Source organism: Cotesia typhae, unplaced genomic scaffold (assembly GCF_013202065.1).
Source record: "Cotesia typhae breed Kobodo isofemale line unplaced genomic scaffold, CoteBio_Ctyphae scaffold_152, whole genome shotgun sequence".
Classification (NCBI taxonomy): Eukaryota; Metazoa; Arthropoda; class Insecta; order Hymenoptera; family Braconidae; genus Cotesia; species Cotesia typhae.
This window is the reverse complement of record NW_027423776.1, coordinates 10,833,303-10,858,763: the sequence shown is the minus strand read 5'-3', so window position 1 is coordinate 10,858,763 and position 25,461 is coordinate 10,833,303. Positions and strand designations below refer to the sequence as shown.

At 32.4% G+C, this 25,461-nt stretch overlaps 2 protein-coding genes and 1 long non-coding RNA gene across 3 annotated transcripts in view; 2 read left to right on the top strand and 1 right to left on the bottom strand.

Annotated features, from left to right (window-relative positions):
• Positions 1-25,461, top strand: part of LOC141536670 (uncharacterized) — a 79,346-nt gene that overhangs the window by 17,217 nt on the left and 36,668 nt on the right. The gene's annotated exons all lie outside the window — the stretch shown is intronic.
• Cph (BCL11 transcription factor chronophage) lies at positions 962-25,461 on the top strand. Its single transcript, XM_074256061.1, has 3 exons — positions 962-1,264; positions 15,878-16,318; positions 23,161-25,461. Exons 1-3 carry the CDS (start codon positions 1,228-1,230, stop codon positions 25,317-25,319), a joined length of 2,637 nt encoding a protein of 878 aa, XP_074112162.1. The 5' UTR covers positions 962-1,227; the 3' UTR covers positions 25,320-25,461.
• On the bottom strand, positions 18,576-19,496 carry LOC141535862 (uncharacterized). The gene is made up of 3 exons (XM_074256023.1): positions 19,303-19,496; positions 18,839-19,232; positions 18,576-18,761 (listed from the first exon to the last, which is right to left on the bottom strand). The coding sequence occupies exons 1-3, from the start codon at positions 19,494-19,496 to the stop codon at positions 18,576-18,578; spliced, it is 774 nt and encodes a 257-aa protein (XP_074112124.1).

Sequence of the window (25,461 nt, the reverse complement as noted above, 5' to 3'; positions counted from 1 at the left end):
TCCCGAATCCCTCCATATCCGATCTGCTCTCTCAGAGCCTCAGTAACTGATAAACTCTCTTTCTCTTGAGTCAGCCCGCCTTTCGCTCAGCATCCCTTTCCCACTAGCCAACAATGCCAATAATAATAATAATAATAATAATAATAATAATAATGATAATAACAACACATGTGGATGTGGAGTGTAATGTAGGTATCCCGATGCGCGAGCAGCCCCCACTCTTCTCGGGGTGAAAACTACCCTATGGAGCAGTGGTGTACGAGTTCTCGGCAAAGCGCAGCGGAGTTAGAGTTCGAGGACGTGTGGGGTGTCCCGAGTCCGGCTGGGTAGTAGTAGAGCCCGATAGAGCGACGAACGGATGGTGGATGGTGGATGGTGAGCTACGAGGCGAGCCGAAGTTGTCCGAACCGGAGCACAGTGCCCGACACCGAGACCGAGAGAGACACACACCAGCAGCTCCTGACACAACTAACCAGCCACTACTAGGCGCACGTCCGGCACAGTCCACTCAGAGATACGACCCATGTCGGACGATCATCTGAGGTCCACGCCGGAGCACCAGCATCCGACGTATCTGGACCACGATTCTCTATAGATTTTTCACAAACAATAATATCAACGTCAACAATATTTTTATTCATTATTTTTATTTATATTTTATTCATACCGTCCGCTCGGCATTCGGCATGTCATATTTCAAACTAATGTCTGATATTTATTTAACCAAGTGAAGTGATTTTAAATAAATATAATAAAATTATTATTATTATTATTAATATTATTATTATTATTATTATTATTATTATTATTATTATTATTATTATTATCGAGTGGTTATTGTTGTGAGTGGACAAGAGGTGGACCGAGTGAGGTGTTTGTTTCGTTTATTTATTTATTTTATTAATTATCTATTAAAATTATTATCAGAAAATTGTGATCACGGTGATACGGGATTTAGATAGTGGGATTTCTTTTAACATTATTATTATTATATTATTAGTATTATTATTATTAATAATGAGACGCTCGAAATGACCGAGGGATTTAAATCTGAATGAAGTAGTAGATGGTTGTAATTTTATTTTATTTGCAAGCATGTGGCCGCGGAGATAGAACTGGTCAATGTGAGAAAGAACTGACAGGACTAGTGATTTTAGTTACTGATAAATTAGACTAGAGACCTTGGATTTTTGGTACCGAGTTTGGAAAAGCTCCTTCCTCGGCACCATGAGGATCAAAATGCCCGCTGTTAGAATCGCTCAAGGTAATATTGGTAACTTTAATTTTTTTTGTTAAATAAAAAATGGTTAAAAGTTTTTTATACAACAGCAAAATTTTTTAAGTTTTAAAATTAATTTTGATTTATTAATTTCTAGCTAAATAATGTCAATAATATGTGTCTTTACTATCATTGGTAAATATTTGAATAGTTTTATTTGAATTGAGTAAAAATTATTTTGTTCAATTCGACGTTTTCTCTAGACAAAAAAAAAATTCTTGATAATTACCGAAAATAAATTAATTCTTTTTTGTGTCAAAAAAAAAAAGTGTATGAACATTTTCAAGATTATCTTTTTTCTTTTTAAATACACTAGTTTTGAAGATTTTAGCCAAACATTTAAAAGTTTATTTAAATTTTTAATCATACATTTTTTATAATTCGACCAGTGAAAATTTTAGTGTATTTTTTCATACTTTTCGGTTAAAATAACTTTGAACTTTAAAAAACAAACTTGATCACTTTTTACAGTTGACAACAATTCTATTACACAAAAACTTAGGCTACAAAATTTATGTAAATTTCTTTAATTTATAAGTTCAATTTATTCATAAATAAAAAATTTATTCCTGCTTAAAAAATTTTATAATCGTCTTGATCACTTTAAATTCTGCATTCTTTCATAAAATTCAGTACTTAAGATTCTTTTGATTCTTTAAAAAATAATACCAAATTTTTTTATTACAATATTTAAGATTTTATTTATTTTTAATTAAAAAAAATTTATTTTACTAAAATTTGAATTTTTTAAAAAATTTTAAAGACAACTTCAAAATTTTTGGACTTGATTTTATTTTCAGTATTGTTATATTTTTTATTACTACTTCAACTAAACAATTAAAAATTTTTTTTTATGTTCTGCATCGAATAAATTTTTTTCTTCTATAAATTTTAAGAAATCTGTAAAAGGTTAATTATTTTTTTAAATAAACCATCTCAGTAGTTGATTCAATATTACATAAAAATTTGGTAAATACTTTGATGTCCAAAATATAAGAATAAAAATTATTAAACACAAAAAATTCGAGTGTCAGTCGAACCGTCGGAAGTGATATCAAAATAAAAAGATAAAACCAGAAAATCAGTAACAGAGAGTTGCAAGAATAAAAAAAACGAAAAGTGAAGAAAAACAGATAAGAATCCACAAGTAAAAAGGGCGCAACTAGTTAAAGTGTCGGCGTTTGAATTTTTAATTAGTATCCGAATAAGTCGGCGTGACAAACGTCGCTAGGGCAATGTCATGCGCGAGTTTATTTTTTAAAAAAGTAAAACCCCCACCCACCCCACTTAATAATTTCTCCTCACTTTTTTAACTCCGTCTGCTTTTACTTTCTATCTCTACTTAAACTAACTCTGGTACTCCGGGCAACAGTTTTATAATAATTTTTATTCTTCCTTTACTTCTGACCCGACTTGTGCTCACTATATACAACATTCAACGACTCTTATTCACTCGATACACAGTATATATTTTTACCCAGAATTTATACAGAATACATATTATAATAATATTTTTTGTTTAGTTTTCATATTATTGACACTTTGTACTCTTCCATCATTTTATGAATCAACACCGTTTATTATTTTTCAAACATGTATCTTCAATTTTTCATTCATTATATTTTTCACCTTTTTTGATTATCATTCTTCAGTAATTAATTTTTTTCAATTTTCTGGCTATTTAAATCTTTAAAATAATTTTCGTAATCATTATTTTAAAAATGTATTAAAATAACAATTCAACAATTAAAAAATATTTTATAAAATTTTACAAATTTACATTAATATCTAAATCTAATAAATTGATAATTTTTTTTTTATGAAAATTAATTACATTTTTAATTGAGAAAAAATATTTCACAAAATAAAGAAAAAATTTTAATTGAAAAAAATTGAAAAATAATTATTTTTCTTGATAAATTATACAGTAAAAATTTCATTAACGATTTAAGATTTATTTCTCAATTTAATATTAAATCTTTATTTGTAAAGTTTTGTTTTTAAACTTTAACTAACACTTCACACTCGAGGTATTTACTTCAATAAAAAAAGTAATCACAATCATAAATATCACCCATTAAACTGTGATAAGTGATAAGTGAGTATAATTAATTAATTAATCCTACAAACTTTAATTTTTAAAATATTTTCCTCACTAAAAACAGAAGAGTTATCATCATCTAATTTTCTATTGACTGAACATTAATAATAATAAAAAAATATCAAACAATGATAATTACCCCTCGCAATAAAACAAGCTGAGGATAAACAAAACGGCGATGAATCAAAAGCGTCGTCGGAATGAAAATAGTCGGCGGTACTTAGGGCAGAATAATCTCGCTGAAGAACCGCCGTGAGCTTAAAGAGTTGGAAGATGTTATTTAACAAACATCGAGTACATCTAGTGTCGGTGTCGGTGTCGGCACGTGCGAGACATATGCCTCTATACACCATCACATATATATATATATATATATATATATATATATATATATATATATATATATATATATATATATGTAATATTGTCTTTGATTACTATAAATTACAAAGCAGCCTTCAGCCTTTACTTTTGAATAGTTTAAGCAAGCGCTGCATTGCTTTATTTTATCTTCCTCACATGTTCCTTCTTCTTATGCATTTTTCTTCTATTTCTCGAGCTGTCTTCAGTCTACAGCTCCTATTCTTTATTTTTTCTTCCATTCCATACGGCCTACTCTTTATTTTATTATTATTCTAGGTCATTCAGCGACGCGAGCTCAAATAAACGGCTCGGCAAAAAACACTCTGACTTTAAGAGAGATTAACCTGGCGCGTGGCGTTACCCCTTTTTTGTCTCATCCTCTCAGACACTGGGCTCAGCACGCGCCCAGGTAACGCAAACCGTCTTATGCTTCTCGAATTATAAATTATTACTCGCCAAACTATTTTTTTTTCATTTTTATTCTTTAATATTAATAGAAGCTTAAATTCTTTTTATTAAAAAAATTTTTTAATAATCAAAACTGATCAATTTTCGTGATAACTGATAAAACAATAGAGACAGAAGAGGCTTAGTTCGCCAATAGGACGGCCAGGTGGCGACACTTATCGCCAGTCAGACAAGTCGTCGGTGTTGGCTACTTGATATTTGTAAAATCGATATTGAATATTTTTTTTTTGGAAGAATTTTATTATTTATTTTATTAAATTAATTTAAATAAAAATTGAGAAGTTTTTCTGATATTAAATAATTCAAATAAAAATTTCTGTTATTAATTATTAATACTAAAATAAAATACAAATTTTAATTTTATTACATCGATAAAAAATCTAAAAATTAATTTTATTGCCATATCATTTTATTACTTTGCAATAAATTTTTTTATTCAATTATTTTTCCTAATTATAATTATTTTAAATATCTCAAATTAAATTTTTTACAATAACAAATCCCAGAATGCTTTTTCATTGATTAAAAGATAATTTTATTCTTAATAATCATCATAATTTATTTTCTCACTTATTCACATTAATAAAATTAACATAACAATTCTAAAAAATTAATACATTACGTCAATAAATCCAAGACTTATTTATCTTTATTTGATTAACTTCAATTATTAATTTCAAATTATGACAATAGATTCTTTCTTCCTTAATTTAAATTAAAATAATTATAATTAAAATACACTTTTAAAAATTAACTTAATCTTATTACTTTTCATCAATTAATTTCTAAATATTCTTTATTTTAAATGAATTAATTAACAAAATTTTCTAAAATGAATTAAATAATTAAATCATAAACTTAAAAAAAAATCAAACTTTACTTTATAGTAATCCGATATTTATCTCCGCAAATCCAACTATTATCAACGACAGTATATCGTCAATCCAATCTGGGCAATGGCCGTAACCCAGACCGGGGATGGGTTATTAGCTCCTAAATTTGCTCCCCAATCGAGCGCCCAGAGACAGAAGGCATTTCCAAAACAATTTTCCTGGCTAGTAAATTAAAAAACATAAATAAGACTCTCAAAAATAAAGCAGCAGACAAAAAAGACTAAAGTCTAATCCAAGTCAGGTTGAAAAGAAAAGAATAGATACTTATATTTAGCATTTAATGTTGTGGAGTCTCGGTTTCCCAGGCCATTGTCCGGCATTGTCCGAGGAGACCCTCCTCTTCTAGGTGCAAATGCCTTTCGGTAATGATCTGCTCCTATTATGCACGGTTTGTCGCTCCTTCATACTCACTTGTCCTCTGCATAATATAATATATACAATGTAGAATAATATAATGTAAGCTGGCCGAGCGGAGAGAGAAGGGCCGTCTCCCCTGCACACTTAGACACACGCTTAAATAAAAACTCGCTTGTATGGGAGATCCTTTTTCCAGCATCCGCTTCTACCTGACCACTGGGCTAAGGGTCACTTTAAACACTTTAGCTGAGATTTTAGTAATGCAGCAGTTTAAAAGTGCTTCCCCTATAATATTATAAGATTATATTCAATTACTTTGTACCTATTTTTCACCTTGTCCCATTTTTTATCTACCTGTTACTTTAAACCTTTCAACTTATTTTTTAATACATTTTATTTATTACTTTTTGAGTCTCTTCATTTTTTTGGGTAGCTTTTTTTAGCGCTTGAAAAAAAGTCATAAAAAAACGGCCTAGATAGAATTCTATTGATATTTGATTTATATCAAAGATCTTTATCAATTTTTATTGAAAATTATTTATTATTTAATTTTGTTCCACAAAAAATTGTAGAATTATTTTTAAAAAATTATTATGAAATAATGAATAAAAGATAATGGCCGGTAGTAAAAAAAAAAAAGAACCCTTGACTCAACATTGGTCCAATTAACTACAGTAGTTACATCAAGTTACATTCGTAAAAATTATATCACGCAGAGTTATTGACTCTCGTGAGCCAATAGTACAATTGCAATGGCCGCTATTAACAATTCAATTATCCCTCCCTGTTCCTTCTGAATCACACTGCAGTTTTTATACCAGCAACGAATTATTAACATTAAATTAAACAACATAAAGTGTACAATATTTTCTTAAAAGTAAAAAGTTTATAAAAAGTAACATGGCAACGCGTTAAAATAGTTTTGTTATCTGAATAACGAGCTTCCGGCGTTCCCATAGGAGATTTTCCACGAGATTTTCGTTAATCAGATCTCCGCATATATTACGGTACAAAGTTGGTATATTATTATGTATATGAATCCGTATGAAAAGATACTCTACTGTCTTTTATTTATTTACACTTATTTTGTTCTAACATGTGACAAAGTAGAGGCTTGTAAAATAAACGGAATCTTGATAGAGATTTAAACATAAAAAAAAAAAATCGAGATTTTATCTTCTTTTTTTTATCTGAGCTTCAAGTTCTTTTTTTTTTCTTAAATTATTATTGAAATTAATTTTAAATAACAATTATTCATAAGTTTAAGGAAAAAAAAGGGTAATTTTTTATTTTTTTCAATCAAAAAAAAATTTTGTAATTTTTTAAAAAATCTTATCATTATTTCGCAATATTTAATTTTGTAATTAATTACTAAATATCGCGATTTTGATCAATTTAATTAGTAAAAAAATAAAATACTTTAAAATTTAGGCAAAAAATGTCTCAGGTCAGCTAGCTAGTTATTAATAATAATAATAATAAAAAAAAAAAAAAAAAAAAAAACACAGATTTTGATCTTATTTCTGCTCGATCGGTTATCTGAATATTAATATGAACTCCTAGCTAACCCTGAGTGAGAAGTAACATAACAAAATCTAAAAACATCCTCCCACTGTCTCCCTCACCTACTCCGCTACGCTAAATAACTTAAACTTTATATTTATATATATAATATATAACACTATACCGAGTTCCCGTGAACTTGCTCCACAACTTCAGCCGCTATTTATAATTTTTTGTCCGAGGGCTCTAAATATATTTGTATGTTAAAATTTTTTGAATTTTTTTTCGGGAACTTGAAGGTTTCCTTATTGAAAAACACGCAGATATTTTTTCTATTTTTTTAAAATGAAATAATTAAATTTAAAAACTAAACTCGAAAATATTGAAGAAGAAAATAAGATGTTTAGTTCTTCTCCACTTGAAACTTGTAACTTATCCGGGCTATTATGAGGTTTACTTTTTAAAGAATAAATAATTTACCCATAACAACACAGACTTAAAATTCTAAAACTCAGATGTATTCTATAAGACTAGAGTTGTATATTGTATACATATGTTTATGTATAGAAGATGCGACCAATATAAAGCGACGAGACCTACAGCAGTGTCCGACCAGAAAAGTTTGGTGTTAAAATTGTATTAAGCATTATATTAAGTGTTTTGGGTCTAGTCGAGAAGTCTCAAGTCTGAAGAGATCCCCAACAGAACAGAGTAAACATTAAATATATCAATATCTGGAGCTGTTGCTGTATCGTGTTGCAGTTTCACTGCTCCCTACTGAGTACCAATACAAATATTTTATTTAACAAATAAATATTCGTTAATATTTTTTTAATTTCGTTTAAATTATTTGTAAATATTTTATGACTTTGTAATGTCCAGAAATAATAATGATAATAATCTATATTATTAAGAGAGTAAGTAAAATTTTGTGTCGTTAAATTTGGTATCGTTATAAAATTAAGAAATGACCTTGTGTCTTGTGAACTATTGACATTTTTAAAGATATAACTTCATCTTATTGTTAACCTAATCAAGACCTTTCATTTGAGTACCCACATCTATTTTTCATATATTTATATATATTATATATATCTATCTAGCTATATATGAAAAAAATATCAAAAATGCATGTGTGTACTCAAATGAAAGCTCTTGATGTGTGCAACATTGGGATGAGCTTATAACTTTAAAAACGTCAATATTTAAAAAAATACAGCGCAATTTAACCAAATTCAATATTTAATAAAAGCAAAATTTTATTTATTTATATTTTACAAATTACGGCAGTCACATAGTGACTGCAAGGTTCCTAGAAATAAATTAATTAAAATCATATAATTCTAAAATATGCAATACGTTGAATATAATTGTCACTGTTTATATTTTATCATTAATATATGCCTCGAATAGAAAGTGAATAAAACGTACGTAATATTACAAACATACAGTACCGGCAGTAACAATAATTACAATAATAATAATTATGTTTGGGATTATGAAGATGTAGCGAATCGCAAACCCGCGACATTGTGTGTCCAGCAGTTAAAACCGGCGTCAAACTACCACCGGTTAATTATAACTCGAATATCACGGTGCTCGTTACATTATTATATTGTTGTGTTGTTCGAATCTATTGTGAAATTTTACCGCGATGCCTCTGCTAGCCACGCACCGCAAAACTTTACTTTTCACTGGATTTATTGTACATCGTATCACATCACACAACTTGCATTCATTTCTCCGCGGCGTCCCATGTAATAACAAATGTGTGTACAGTTTAACAACGCGACGAATTTGAAATTATCATAAGTTTTACGACTTTTTTTAGCAAATAAATTATAGAAAAAAAAAATTGGCCTGTAGAAATTTTAATAAATTAAAGATGAAATATTTTTTTAATAATTTTTAAAATTAAATTTATTTGTTAAAAAAAAAGAAAAATGAAAAAATGGTCAAGACTTTTTTTATTAAAGTTCATTGTCCCCAAAAATCTAAAGAAAATAAAACGTGTAAATACAGAAGCCAAAAGAAAAATTATCCGGTCTAGTTGTGTAGGAGTAGCCGCGTAAATTAAATTCAAAGTACAAAGTAAAACGCGTGAGAACGGATTTTAGAAGGATTGAACTATAAAAGTGAAAGCACCTGGAGCACCTGGGAAGATCATAACTGTACCCACATGATTTATTTTATTTTTCTTTCCTTTTTTTTTTTTTTTTTTTTTTTTTTTTTTTTGATCAAAAATCACGAAAGGGTTTTTTTTAGATGAAAGGAAATATATATTTATTATATTATTGTGGATTATCGAGTAGATATAGAAATGTGTTGTATGTTGTGAGTTGTGTTGTGTATGGGATAGAGAAGCAATGACGTCTTGAAAAGGTCCCGAGGGGACAGGTCAGTTTCTACTGGGCCCGGCCCGGGACCTGTTGTATAGCAAGGTATACACATTATGTATACACATACAGATATATATATATATATATATATATATATATATATATATATATATATATATATATATATATATATATATATATATATATATATATATATATATATATATATATATATATATATATATATATATATATATATATATATATATATATATATATATATATATATATATATATATATATATATATATATATATATGTGTGTGTGTGTGTGTGTGTGTGTGTGTGTGTGTGTGTGTGTGTGTGTGTGTGTGTGTGTGTGTGTGTGTGTGTGTGTGTGTGTGTGTGTGTGTGTGTGTGTGTGTGTGTGTGTGTGTAGTGTACGGTAGTCTGGTAAATGGAGTGTAGTAAATGGACAATGTCCTGCACACTACTCAGTGTCGGTCACAAAAGACCGACTCACGATTCCGATCCTCCCACGATAGACGACATGTTCAGCCAAAATGTGCTCCATTCACTTGCCGTGAGAACCCGGTCCGGCACAGAACAGAATTTGGTCTTCATATGTATATATATATATACGGATAAATATAATGTGTGAAAAATAAAATACAAGATGAGTGGCATTTTCCTCGTCAAATATTTTAAACCGATTTTTGACATACGTTATTTTTTCATTGTCATTTTTTGTTTGGGTACCGTGACTCGGATTTTATTTTATAGCGATTTTATTATGTATGAGTTATGAAAAATAGACGGCTGTAATTATTTTTAGATGGACTTCTGGGATTCCTGGAGAGACTTGTGCGAAAGGGTTTCTTATTTTGCGAATTGTGAGACGGTAATTTTTTTTAAATGGGCTTGAAATTGGGTATTGTGCTTATTTTTGATAAATTGTCGTCACTTGAAGGCTCAAAGCTGGATTTTTATTTTTATAAAAAAGTACTTGGAAAAATTAAGGGTTCAAATTTTTTAAAAAAGATACAAAAATATCACAAAATAGTTTTGTAGAGATAATAAATTATTTTAATGTTCTAATTTTGATAAATTCTTAGCAAAATTTTGGAGAAAAAAATTAATAGTCTAAAATTTATTGAAAATATTTATTTTCAATTTAAAAACCAACTAAATAATCAATTGAATTTATTTCAATGTTTTTTTTGAGAATTAAAAAAAAAAAAATTGAATTTAAAAAATTAAATCAATAAATAAATTAATTTTTATTAAATTTAAACGTTAACAATTATTTAAAAAAATATTAACAAAACTAATTAATTATGTTGAAGCCTTTTATTATCCTTCTATAGTTAAATAATTTTTATTAACATTTTTTATAGAATATTTTCTTTAGCTTAGTTAAAAAAAAAAAAACAACAAATAATTTATATAAAATATAACTTTTATTAAAATGACCCATTGCAAATAAAAATAATTTTTACTATTAAAACTTGTGGCAAAAAAATCGAGGGCACGTTATCAAAAAAAAAAAAAAAAAAAAAAAAAAACAGGGGGATTAAAAAACTCCCAGGATACAGGTATAAGGTACAAGGTATGACAAGGTCCGGAATAAGCAGTATATAAATAAAAAAAACGATTCGCATTTGATCCTCGCAACGTACCAGAGTTTTTTACTCTTATACCAGGCAGGAACCGCGAGAGAGTGGGGAGAGTATGGGAAAGGAAAAACGGCGATTTCTTTGTTGGGGCGCGGATATCGCGCGTCATGCCCCAGCACGAGGGTGCTCTCTAAAAAACGGATCCGTAAAAAGGGGAAGAAAAAGCAGCTCCGGGTGAAAGGCCCGAAGGAGACACTGGTAAGGGTTGACGACAAAAAATCATAGAAAGCCGTTCTTTCTCCGTCTCAACACTAAGCTCCGCAGCTCATAGATGGACATGTGCGAGTTTGTGAGTCGAAATAAGGCCCCCACCCCTCCTTGCAAGAAGTGATTCTGACGGAGGGCAGTGTGCGCGCGCTAGGGTCCTTATTTTAAATTCTTTTGATGTAACTGGGGCCCGGCCCCCTCCTCGCCGTCTAACCCAGTCAGCATCTAAGCATGGACCGATCTACACTCATGTGTGTTTTGTAATTATCAAATTTCGGTTACAGAAGCTTCATTTTGTTTGCCGAGGCCGTTGGTTGTGCAGGAGCTTAGTTTTAACGCAAAATGTGATTGTTTTTAACAAAATCAAGGAGTTAGTTCGGTAATTTTGTGGTTTATTGTTCTCAGATTTGTGGTCTAATTGAAATCCTTTATGGCGTACAAAATTAATCGATATTTTGGTTCGTATTTTTATTTATTAAATTTTTTGAGGATATTTATTAATAACAATTTTATTTTAAAAAATTAAATTAATTGTATTTATTTAATTTCATTTAAATTGATCGTAAAAAAAAATTACTTTGATCAGGATTCGAACTCTAGACCTTCCTTTGATGCCTCAGAAAAAAAATTTTTTATTTTTTATTTAAAAATTGAATTATTTTTCTTGATTTTTTATCAAAAATTAACTTACAATTTTTTTTAGACGAACAAAAATTATTTAACCAAAAAATTAAACTCTAAATTAAAGATTTAATTTATTTTTTCTATAATTTATATAAAAAATCAATTAAACAATTTTTTTAATTCTAAAATATCAATTAATTTAATTATTGAAATTTGACTTTAAATTTCAATAATTAAATTCCAGCTTTAAAAAAATTTTTTTTATTCGAACCCTTGACTCTCCATTAAATCCAGAAGTCAAATAATTAAATATCGAGTTGTCATTTAAAAAAGTAATTCGATTAAATTTATATAGCGATATATAATAATTGAATTTGAATTAATCAATCGGTTTTTTGTATCGGTCTGGTCTCTGGATTTATAACCGAACGTAACAATGGGGGTAGTGAAGTACGTGAACACATGACATGACGTCGGGTGGGTTGTTCATCTGTACCATCTATATATCTCTAGATGTAGAGACTAGTAAAGATATACATCGGCAGGGCGCGGGGAAAAGACCTGGAGGAAATTGGCGCGACCCAATACTAATGGATAATGAAATTATTGGTTTGAGCGGGACGGCCCCGGGGATGATCGTAATTCGATTGCATCAATGTGTCCTCTGGACGTTTTGACAGGACGAACGTTCTAACAAGCGGCTGCCTCAGGACATTCCAGATCCCGAGCAAGAGACATAACGTCTAACATTGAATTTCCTCCTCGCAACTCACAATTCTATCCACTATTTTCTCAGCCACTCAATTCGTTACTATTACTATTACTGTTCCGAGGAACACAGCAAAATTTTCCAACGTCTTGCCCAAAAATCAACGAGTATAAAAATATATTATGTCGGTATCAGTATTATAAATGTATGGAGCAATTTATAAGCAATCCAAGTTATACCCGAGCAATATTGTCCATTATACTCCATCCCTGTATTTTTGTCTGTCTATGTGTGTAATATATATATATATATATATATATATATATATATATATATATATATATATATATATATATATATAGCACAGAACTTATTGCTGTGTGTGTATGTGCCACTGCTCAACCCATAAGATTTTATTCTTCCCCAGATCTTATAGTTAGTTTTCAGTATTTACTTACTATTCTCGGTTTTGTTCTTCCCGGGCACTTCCGCCAGCTATTCTTCCTCTCATCTTCATCTCCATCTTTTATCACACTCTCTTTCAACACAATAAAATTCCGTTGTCCGTAACTGTTTACCCGTTTCTTATTTTTCCCGTCGCTTACTACAATCTTCAAGTTTTCAACTGATGATTTTTATCTGCATTTTTGCTCTTTATTATTTTTATACACGTGACATTAATCCATTGGATGCGTTCTTTATTTAAAAAAAAAAAAAGTTTTGTAAATTTTTTTTTTTGGCCAGTGAAATTTGAGGTTTTGTAAATTTCTTTTTATTTTTTATTTAAATTTAAATTCTGTATTAAAAACCAAAAATATGAGAAACTTTTTTAAAGAGAATTTAATTTAATTTAAGTTGGCTCAAAATAATAACATTAATTAAAAAAAAAAAAAAAATTTTAATTTTATTTTTAACTTTTTTATAAAAAAAAATTTGTCAAGTAAAAATATATACACAAGTATAAAAATATTTAAAAAAGATTAAGTCTGCAAAAAACCAAAAGGATAGGATGTGTCTCTTGATTATAAATAGGGTTAAGAAAAAGGGTTAAAACCGTGCTACTGCGTATCGCGTGTTCGTCTGCACGCTCCCCACATACACACAAAAATATTACAACATCTCTCTTATAGATGCACAGAATCTCAGTGTATTGAGACTAACATCTGCCCCCGAAAAAACAAAAGCCCATTGTCGTTAACGACCGGTCTGGTCGCGCGTCTCTCATTTCTAACCGAGCGCTTTTGAATCGTAGGCGAATAACGGACTCTTCGTGGCATGGTCCACCATTCAAGTCATCCCGTACAGTATTAAACTACTGTACTATGTATAATACTGTTTTTTACTTTTATTCATTCGCGTTTTTAATTTTTTTTCAAGTCAAACCGGGTCGGATGTGTTTAGTATTCATATTCATATTTATATTCATTTTTTCCTCGCCTTAGTCTCTCGTCTGAGGGGTTAGGTGAGTGGGCGGTTGTTTGACGCGTGAAAGTATCAAAATAATCAGTACATTGCAGTGGTCACTATTACGTGTATAAAATATCACATTTGCACTGATAAAAAAATTTTTTTTAAATATTTAGATCTCTTGATAAAATAAAATTATAACTTTTTAATGAATTTAATGAATTTATCCCAATAAAATATGTTTGTTGGTTAGAGAATTAGATTATATTGAATTAAAAACATACTTTTGAAGCAAGCATAAACAGATTTTGAAGCAAGAATCTTTTAAAGCAAGAAAAAAAATTATTGAAGCTTAAAATCGGCTTTTTTGCTACGAATTTTCTCAATTAAAGAAAAAATTTTGTTTTTTTTATTTTTGTATAAAACTTGACATACATTAAATATGTTATACATACGAGGAGTGGCCTGCACTCTCAATCAGAATCCTTGGACCTGCTGGCTTGCGCAATGGACTTTAAAGTCTTCCGTATGTGTGACTCCGCCCCAGAAAATCTATTATCACTTATCTCAAGTGACTGGTAGCCAGATATAGATTTTTTAAAATATGTCTGTATATATTTAGTTTAAAATATGCAGAGTACGAGGACTAAACGAGATAAAAGAATTTAAAATACTTTTATTTACATACTTTTATTATTTATTATTTATTATCATTTATTATTATTGTAATTCTTTTGCTCCGTCATTGTAATCTCCAATTTCTGTTCGTAATAAATTCAAATTTATTTCTCTGTATTAATATTGTAACTATGTACTACTTTTGAATTTATTATTCGAGAATTAACCGATTCATTTTCTTTTAAATATAAAATTCAATTGAATAATAAAAAATGTGCAATTTTAATTGTTAAATTTAGATAAATTTTTACTTATGAGCATATTGGGAGTCGAAAAAGGAAATCTAATAGCTGGTAAAAATAATTCAAGTGAAAAATCGATACCCACTAATGCCAATCTCTATGTTAATACTTTTCCCTTCTTGGGAATAATACCATCGAATATAATATAAGAAGTACACGGTATCAAGTCTGAGGGCCCTAAAAATGAATTGTTGCGTCTGCGGGTGACCTCGGACCTCTTTCTGCGGCCGAAGTAGTCACGCTGAATTATTATATATATCTACTCACAGAAATAGACTCAGATAATATAATATCACTCGTTGACTCGAAAAATCTCGATTACACTTGGCCCCGTATTTTTATTACGCCATTAATAATTCTCTCTATCGCCATTTTTTTGTGATTGTAATTGTGAAAAATATTTTTATTTTAATTGATAAATTAATAGTCATAAATTTTTTATCATTTAAGTAACATTATTGTGTATAGTTTATTTTTTTAATTTTTTATAACAATAATAACTGCAAATAATAAAATTTTTTTTATTTAGATTAATATTCTGTTTAAAATATCAAAAATATAGAAAAAATCACAAGTACCTTTTCTATAAAAAATTCAATTTCCTATAAAAAAAATTTTTTGATCATTTTTTCATATCTTCGATATTTCTTAAAAAAAAAATTCTTTAGTTTTGTATTTAAATTAATATTCTAATATTAATGTCTAATGTGTCTAAAATATCAAAAATATGAAAAAAGTCATTAGAATCTTTTTTATAGAAAATTCAATTTCTTGTAAAAAATATCTATTATTATTTTTTTATATCTTTGATATTTAACTCAAAATGATCATAATAATATTGATAGTAATAAAATTCTAAATTTTTTTATTTAAATCGAAATTCTGTCTAAAATATCAAAAATTTTACAAAGATCTTTTTAAAAAAAAATTCAATTTAAAAAATGTCTCTTATCAATTTTTATATCTTCAATATTTTTTTCATAATAATGAAAATAATAACAATAATAAATAAAATTTATTTATTGTTACAGCGGAACCATCACAAGGGTCGATTCCGCCAGACACAGTCCACTGTGGAGGCTGTCGGATTTCGTACCCTCTGAGCGAGATCGTCCGCTTCATCGAGCACAAGGTAAACCACTGTCGCACCCTCCAGGGCTGTCATAGTCCTCCCCCGACGACGGCCCACGAGGACTCTGACCCCGAGGACGCTCTGGCGTTGAAATCCGCTGACCCCGAAAAGCTTAACTCGGTGCCGAGCATATCCGCGCCGATAAACAAGAGGATCGGTAGAGTCGAGAGCCCTCCTACGCCCCAGGTCAGCGCGACCGACAGTGGCAGCCCCATCGAGCTCAGAGCCAGTGCGAGCTCGACCCCCAAGAGACGGACCGAGAACGACGAGGACAAGGAGGAACTCACCAAGAAAGTCAAGACCGAGTCCGTCGATGCCGACACCAATACTATTAATTCCGGTGAGTTTTTTATTTTATTTTGTTTAAAAAAAAAAAAAATAAAATTTTCGAGAGAGAAAAAAAAAAGAGAATTGCAAAAGACACTTTTGAGAGAGTGGCTCGTGATCACCACGTGGCTCGACAATAGGACGACTCTAATTGGGCTCGGGGGACCGCGCGGATTTGCTGGGCAAAAAAGTATCACAAAAAGTCCAGTGTTGAGCTTTAATTTGTAAAGGGTCGAGGTTGCGCGCGTGGACGAGTTCAATGAGAAGATGAGAGATCATCAGATGTTTTAGCTTTGCTTACTGTCTCACCTGAAAGGGTTAAATCCAGTTCCGCTCCCTATTTTGTCTCGTGCGAGCACACGAGGTACAATCTATACGGTATGAATAGCTGAATCCCATACTGTCATCTCTATTGTTTTGAATTTTTTATTTTAATTTTAAACATTAAACGTTTAGTCAATTTTTAAGACTAGCAAAATTTTATTGAGTTAAAAAAAATAAAGTCTGGAATTATTTTTAACGAAAAAAAAAAAGTGTATTTTAATAAAAATTAGTCTTTTAATAATTATTTTAAATTAAAGACTAAATTTCACTAAAAAAACCGATTTTATCATATAATTATTATTAATATATATAAAATAAATTTTAAGAGATATCAATTAATTTTTTTTCTCTAAAAAATTAATTAAAAAATTAAAAAATCTAAATATTAATTTTATTTAATTCAAAAAATTGCTCAGAATTTTTTTAATTCTTTCTTCTATTACAAATAATTTTCTATATTATGATTATGACCTAGAACTTTAAACATTTTAGCATTAAGAATGAAAAAAGAAAAAAATACTCCTCAAATCAAATCCCAAAAATAAATAAATAAATAAAGCACCTCTGTGCAACATAAACTTTTATTCTCCACTCACTTGTACAGTAACCTCTCCAACAAAAGCGATTGTCAGTGGACAGTTGTGACCCCCTGGGCTTTATGATTTAAAATTTAAAAAACGTAATCTGCGGTACTATTGTCCGAGGGCATCGGTCTGCTCGTCTCGTCCACGCTAGAACGTATCAAATAAGCGATCATACGCTACTCTGCGATCTCAATGTGATACAGTGCAGGGGATGTTGTTATATTTTTTACTTTTCATTATTTAGTTTCATTTGTCCCACTGGACAGGCCACCCTGTCTATTCATCGGCACACGTGTTCGATTTATATAATTTTTTATTTTATTATATTTTCTAAAACATTAAAATTAAAAATCAGATGTCGAAATTTTGATCCGACACAAAGGCTTGATAGGTGTCAAAGCTGTCTGGGATATTTGGAATATTAATTCTCAAAGAGTGTCTCGATATTCGCAATATGACGTGATCCGTGAACTGTGACTGCACGACTTGGTGGCCCCATATGTGCTTTTCCCTTTTCCGCCTGTTTATCGCCAGTCGCTAACTCGCTCGAGAACTCCAATCCCAAGACCAGACCCTCGGCGAGATGTCCGGACTCCCGGGTCGCCGAGGGCTAAGGAGAATTGCCCGCGAATTGGCTCTATCTCCGGAATTGTCTCACTTTTTCATCCCTTGCTTTTTATTTTTATTTATGTTTATATTTATTCTTCTGGCTCAAACTTTATAATCTTGTACCCAATGCGACCCAGACAAAATAAAAATGATACATACTCTCAAAAACTTTTTATCCATGGTAATTTTTTGTAACTTTAATTTTAAATTCCGAATCAATTTTTTTAAAAAATTCCACATATCTAATTATTGAATTTTTTATGTTTAATAAAAAACGTTTGTCAAAAATTAACAATTAAAAAAATATATAAAGTGTCTAAAATTAATAAAAAAAAAAAAAAATTATAATTTTTTGAAGATAAAAAAAATACAAATTATTTAAAAATAAATTTTTGAAAAATTTTAAATTAAAAATATTGAAAAAGTAATGTCAGTCATTCATTGACCTGCTTCGGGTTTCGAACCCTAGACTCCCGCGCTACAAGTCTTGTTGCTAAAAAAAATTTATTGACAATAATTATCATAGATTTTTTTCAATTGAAAAATTTTAATTAAGCAAACAAAAATATATAAGCTCATTAATTTTTAAATGAATATTAAATCTAATAATTAAAAAAAAAAAATTTTTTTTTTATTTATTTTATTATTTTCAAGATATGTATATAAAAATATATATACAATAAATAAAAAAACTAACGCAGGTACAATTAAAAATATTTTTTTTTTAAATTAAAATTCTTAATTTAATATTTACTAAAAATAAATGTATCCTGACGTAATGAGACTTTCCACAGAAATTTTTTCGGACATTTTCCAGTCGCTTGACCCTTTCAATTCCTTCAGTGTCTTTTCCATCAGCATTCCAATCAGAAACTTTCTTTCTTCACTTTTCTTCTGGCAGTAGACAAAATTTTTCAGTCTCAAATCTTTGTCATTTATCTGCAAATCAAAATCAATAATTAATTCGATCCATTATAAAAATTTTCAATCCAAAGTATAAATAAAAAAATAAAAACCTCCTCGTTGTAAGTACAAGAAACACGGCCATCTATAAATTTGCAAGGACTGACATCGATGTTGGTCTCATTAAACACAGGAACAAAGCAACGCGAGAAATCAATTAATCCATCGTCACTTACCGCCATTTCGACTATCAAATTTTCCTCTCTGTACCCACAAGGATCATTGTAAGTGAGGACCAACGCAGCGGGCGATAGTACTGAATAATCCGAAGACACGACTGGCTGATCAGTGAACAATAACGCGATTTTTGATACTAATATATTGAGATTTTCTTGTATACCTTCAGAAAAGTAAATATTGTTCTTGTTTATCGTGGCCACGTTAACGTACACGGCTGAAACATGTCGGTAATTTACGTTAATGTGAGCATCACTGATATTAAGTTCCCTAAAAAAATCATTAGTGATTTTATTAAAATCTGTAAAAAAATAATAAAAATAATTTATTTGAAACAAACCTTTGAACGCACTCAGCTTCTGCAAGAAGTGATAGCGGCGAAATAAGAACAGCTTCGCAGTTTTTCTCGCTGAATAAATTCCCGTCAAAATTAATTTCCCAAGAATATAGAGTTTTCTTTTTGTTTTCTTGCTGATTTGAGTGTGTCAATTTAATGACAAATAAAATTAATAGAAACATCCATAGTTTATCCATTGTTTCAAGTCACTGATTTTTTTTTTTTTTTTTTTTTTTTTTTTAAAATTTTAAATTCGATACAAGTTAACTAACGTCCAAGTGGTTTCTGTTACTGTCACGACAGAACTATTTTATCTACAGCACTTAATCACCTGCGTTCTAATTTATGGTTGAGGTCATTAACGATTAATTGGATGGTCAATCATAAAATTTTTTATCACGTTTAAAAGTGATAACAGAATTTATAGAATTCAAGTAATAGCTTTTATATAAAAAATTTTTCAATTAAAGATTTGTAGTAAATTCCAATCTGTTGTAATTCTTCGTCGTAAGATAACTAAATAAATTATTTAATATGAATTATTTATAGAAAAAAATGTATGTGAGGTTTTTTATGCTTAATATGTGATTTAATATGATTATAAATGCTCTTAAAAAATCATATGTGGCTTTATGTAATCATATGTAGTCTTATATGAATTTTTGAAGCCTTATAAACCTCATATATGATCATATGGAGTCTCAAATAAATTTTCGGGGCATTATATACCTTATATAAAATTTTATATGATTAATATTAATCAACTTTGAAATAAATTTAGACTTTGAATTTTCAAAAATAGTTAATATTGCCCTTCTATAAAATGAATAGAATAAAATAGTGTAAAGTTAGAACTCACTCTAAAGAATGCATTTTAAATTTAACGTAACACAGTCGCGAATAAAGCAGTTACGTATTTATACATAAAAATAAAAAATCCAAGGGTGGAAAAAGCCAGAGAATAAAGAGAAAAATAATCCTGAGGGATGTCAGCTCACGAGGTTTGCATATGAAAGCTCGAATCGATACACCTTCATAATATACTCAGACACTTGCTTATCTCCGACTACTACGACTCTCCATTACCATTTTTTTCACACAACTTCTTATCCTTGATCTGGCTCCTGGCTTCTGGCTCCTGGCTTCTGGCTCTGGATCGAAATCCTCCTTCCAAGAGAAAATCAAACCTCGAGAAAAAAGACCGCGGGTGGACCTGGAACAGCTGAGCGTAAAACAAATAGTTAATCAATTGGATTTATACATACTAAGTAGTACAGCCTTTACTTAAACTTTATTCCAGCAAGTAAAGCCACTCCAGAAATTACAATCAATCGGGCTCTGATGTCGAAAAAAACTAAAAGCTGTACTTTAAGACCTTTTTTCTTCTTCTTTCTCGAGAGTCTATCTCTCAGCTACAAAGATTACCCGATACGTCTCAAGAAATCCTAAAGAGAACGTTCCAATTAGGATCTCTTTATCTCGTCGCCCTTCTTTTTTTCCTCCTCCTCCTTCTCCTCATCTTCTTCCTCCTTCTTGTTCTTGCTCTTCTCCTCATCTCTCTTTCACCTTTTTGATAGCCGGTCTCTCTCGGATTTTATTTAATCTTTCACAACTGCGGCAAACAATAACGGCGACATTTTAAAAGTTCGCGAACAAGTTCAATTCATACCCGAGATTTATCATCTTCTTTAATCTTTTCTCGTATTTACTTGTTTACTTTTTAGTTTAGCAACTGTCACTCGAATTAATTCTAAACTCCGATTAATAGATGACGAGAACCAGCCGTTTAGCTGGAGTTTCAAGAATACGGGGCTGAAAAATTGCAATAAAAAAATTAAATATATTTAAAAAAAAAAAAAAAAAAAAGTCAATTGATTTTCAGTAATAAAAATATTTTTTTTTTATTTTTTTTTTTTAAAGCAATATTCTGCCCAAAATATCAAAAATTTTACAAGGATCTTCAATATTTAATTCAAAATTTTAATTTTTAATTTTTATTTTAATGGGCTTGAAAAATAATTATTAGCAATTTTAAAACTCGTATTTTTTCTAAACAATTGGAGATAAGAAAAAATAAAAAAAAACTTATTTATAGAAAATTTAATTCTCTGCAAAAAATGTTTCTTGTAATTTTTTCGAATCTTTAATATTTTTTCCAAAATAATTAATAATAATATTAAAAATCTTAATTTAAAATTTTATTAAAAAACGTTTGAGTAAAATAAAAAATTTTTTTCTTAAAAAAAAAAAAAATCATGGGAAAGTATAAAAGTAAGGAAGGGTAGTAGTGGCCAAGTGATTTTCCCTCTAAATTACCCGTCAAATTGGCCTGGAAGGCAGTTTACGGGTTAATCGTTCGGAATGGCATTGTTTAACAGCCAACGGTTCTTTTGGTCATCTCGCGGACTTCCTTTCTCATGCATAAAAAAATGACAAAGGACCCTCACAATGACAAGTTCCAACTCTACATCTCCTAATACCATGCATTGAGTTTCTTACATTCAATTTCTCCTATTCCACAACCAAATTCACATTCACCATCCATAAACTATAAAACATAAGCTATGTATTTACATATGAGCCTGTACTGTTTGTAATTACCGCAAAAGGTTTCGGCCCAAAAATGCGGATTGCAATGTAATGAAATAATGCAGCTTTGGTCTCGGGACGTAGTTATTGTTTTTGCGATGGGTGATGGGTTACGGTAAACGGTAAAAGGTTCTTTAATCTCGCGTGATATTAAATTATCGATTGGATAACGTATGCGACGAATGCACTTTGTGGGGTGCATTTTCACTAAAAAAATCCTTTTGCTCTGTTGTTGTTGTTTTTTTTTTTTTTTTTGTTTAAAATAATTGAGATTATAAATCTTTATATGGAAGTTAATTTTTCTTTGTTGGATAGTTTATTGCGCTTTTATGAATAAACATTCAGTGACCACTGCGTTGTGTCACTCGCCACATAAAAGGCGAGACGCTAAAAATTTCTAACCGCAGCGTCAATGAGAAAATAAAATAAACTATTATACTGCTTGCTCAATTTTTATGTTAAAAATTTATGCATGCATAAAAATTCATATAAATTGATAAAAAAAATTTATTATTATTTAATAAGCTTCAATAATTATTTTTAATCGTGAATTATTTGTCGTGAAAGTAAATTTTTCTTTAAAGTAAAAAAAATAATAAAGAAAATCCATCGATAAATCATTTCGTCGACATCTAGATGGTGATCCTTATTATCAGTTGGTCGCCTATAGAATTCCAAGTAAGTCGGCCGCGGCTGTATCGAATTGCAGGTTCACATATGCCTCCATAATCACAGACGCGAAATCTATCGAGGGCTCGTCTCGGTTTCATTTTTAGTAAGGGCTGGAGAGCAAAATGGACCGTGAGGCGATTTAAAAAATAATATAACCCGAAATTTAACGGAGGAAAGAAAGCATTGTCATAACCGGGGGTTGTGAAACTGACCCTTAACGACATTCGCTCCGGCAGCCTTAGGAGGTGGGGAGGTGGGGGCGCCTACGGGTTTTGAATTTCAATATTTTTAATCCCGGATATCATATTTGTCGGGATTTTTCACCACATATTCATTCTGGTGTCATCGCTACCCAGCGCCATATGTTTCGATCTACTTCAACAATATTGCCAGCCAACACATTTTTCCAGGGAAATTTATATAAATTTTTTCTCAATTATTTTAAATTTAAAAGGCTAAAAAAATCGATTTTTATCAAAAAATTATAAATAAATTTTTTTGTAGAAAATTTAATTCGTAATTTACCAAATCACCCCCAAAAATCCGTAAAAAACTCTAAAATTAAAAAAATCTAACAACTCTCCTCACTTTTTGTTTCAGAGCCAAGATGCCTGCAATGTTCGCAGTGTTCGCGTCGCCTAACATCCGCCTGGGACCTGATCCAGCACGTGCAAAGCGTCCACGGAGCGAGATTGTACGGGCTACCAAACTCCTCAGCGAACACATCATCAAACACACCCGCGCCGAGTCCACCGACGCCGAACCCTAGTCACTCCTACCACCTGAGCCCGCCGAACCACCTGAACCTCAGCGGAAAATCCACAGGAAGTTCCGCAGCGAACTCCTCCGGCGGAACGACCTCGAGTTCCAGCAGTAGCCGACAGCTGCAAAGCTCCTCGCTGGTCACGGACCCGCTGCACAGTTTCCTGCGACTCCCCCAGCACTTGGAACGGAGTCTCCCCCCGATGTTCAGGCCGGAATTCCTGGCCCTGAACCCCCTGGCGGGCTACCGAGGCCTCCAAGACCTCCAAACCGCCACGCGGAACCTCCAGAACCTCGGAGACCCACTCCGCGCCATGGACGGGCTGAACCTCGGTGACCCGCTAGTCCGGAGTTCTCTGGATACCCTGAATAACGCCCGGAACCTGGCGAATCTGACGGAACTCTCGCACGCGCGGGGTCTCGGAACCCAGGGCCACCCACCCCAACTCGAAGCGAATCTGGATTTTTATTCGGCGCGCCTAAGGAGCCTCGCTAATCCGCCCTTAGGCGCGGCTCCAACGAATCCACCGACAAATCCCACGATCGTTTCGAATGTCGCCACCCCACAGTCCCACCAGGCCCCGCTTGCGGCCCAGCCCACCAATATCAACAACAACAACAGCAACAACAACAACAACAACAACAACAACAACAACAACAACAACAACAACAACAACAACAACCCCCAGAACTCCTCCAACGAGTCCCACTTGTCGTCGAGCCCCACGACCCCCGCGAACCTCACAGTCCACGCACTTACCCAGAAGGAGAACTCCCCTTGCTACAACCAGAGCCCTCTTGGGCACAACAACAACAACTCCACCGACAGTGAGAAGGCCAGCCATCCCCCTTCTACTCCCATAATCACAGACTCCGCGGAAACAGTCTACACCTGCGAGATCTGCGACAAGAAGTTCCGGTTCCAGTCAAACCTCATTGTCCACAGACGCTGCCACCAGGAGAAGGACCGCCCGTTCCAGGAGTCCCAGGACGGAGGCGCCATAGCACGCTGCGAGGTCTGCGAAGTCGAACTCTCGAACTTCTCGAAACTCCGCAAGCACATGCGCAAAGAACACTCCGACTCTCTGAACCCCGCGAGTCCTCAAGGCAGCGTTGAGACCGTTCCTGATGACGGTTCCAGCTGCGACGAGAATATGGACCTCGACGAGGGCGACGAGACGGATCAAAAGACCCGGACCGAGGAGGAGAACACTCCCGAAGACCTGAGCACCACCCAAGGCCAGAGTTCCGAAGGGGAAGGCCTCCAGAGGCCCGATCAGAAGCCCAGCTTAGTCGGAGATCTCATGGAGAAGTTCGGCCTCAACAATATTGCTCAGTACTCCGAGGCTTACCGGCAGGCCCTCCAGGAGAACCACCGCGGGGGGTTCCTCAAAACCGAGAGTCCCTCGAACCTCACCAACTCCCTGAACAATAATAAAGAAAAGGACAGCGCTCTGTCTCCGAATTTCAACTCTTCCGCGACTGCGAACATTTTCTCGGGGACTTTTCCGCGTGCGGGCCCCGATTTTGGGGGCTTATGGCTGCCCAGCGCTCACTATCTGGAGAACAGTGAGTTCCGGAAGGTCACCAAGGCCACGACGTCCAACCTGACCCTCCAGGGACTCCCCAGTCCGCTCCTGAAGAAGGAACGGCACGGCAGGAACGACACTTGCGAGTACTGCGGGAAGGTTTTCAAGAACTGCTCGAACTTGACCGTGCACAGGCGCTCTCACACTGGCGAGAAGCCTTACAAGTGCGAGCTCTGTTCCTACGCATGCGCCCAGAGTTCCAAGCTCACCAGGCACATGAAGACCCACGGCAGGCACGGCAAGGACACCTACAAGTGCCGGTTCTGCGAAATGCCCTTCTCGGTTCCTAGCACGCTGGAGAAACACATGAGAAAGTGCGTCGTTGTCGTCCAGCAGGGACCCAAGTTGGGCCTGCCCTACCCCGGGAGCCAGGACGAAGATTCCAGTCTTAGCACCAAGGACACTTGATCCTGGAGCGGCAGTCTTCCGCCGCCTATTCCGCCGCTCTGGCCCCAGCCGCCCTACACTGTTTACTAGGGACAAGTCTGATGATGGTTATTATTATTATTATTATTATTATTATTATGTCTGGGTTTGGGAGAAACCATTG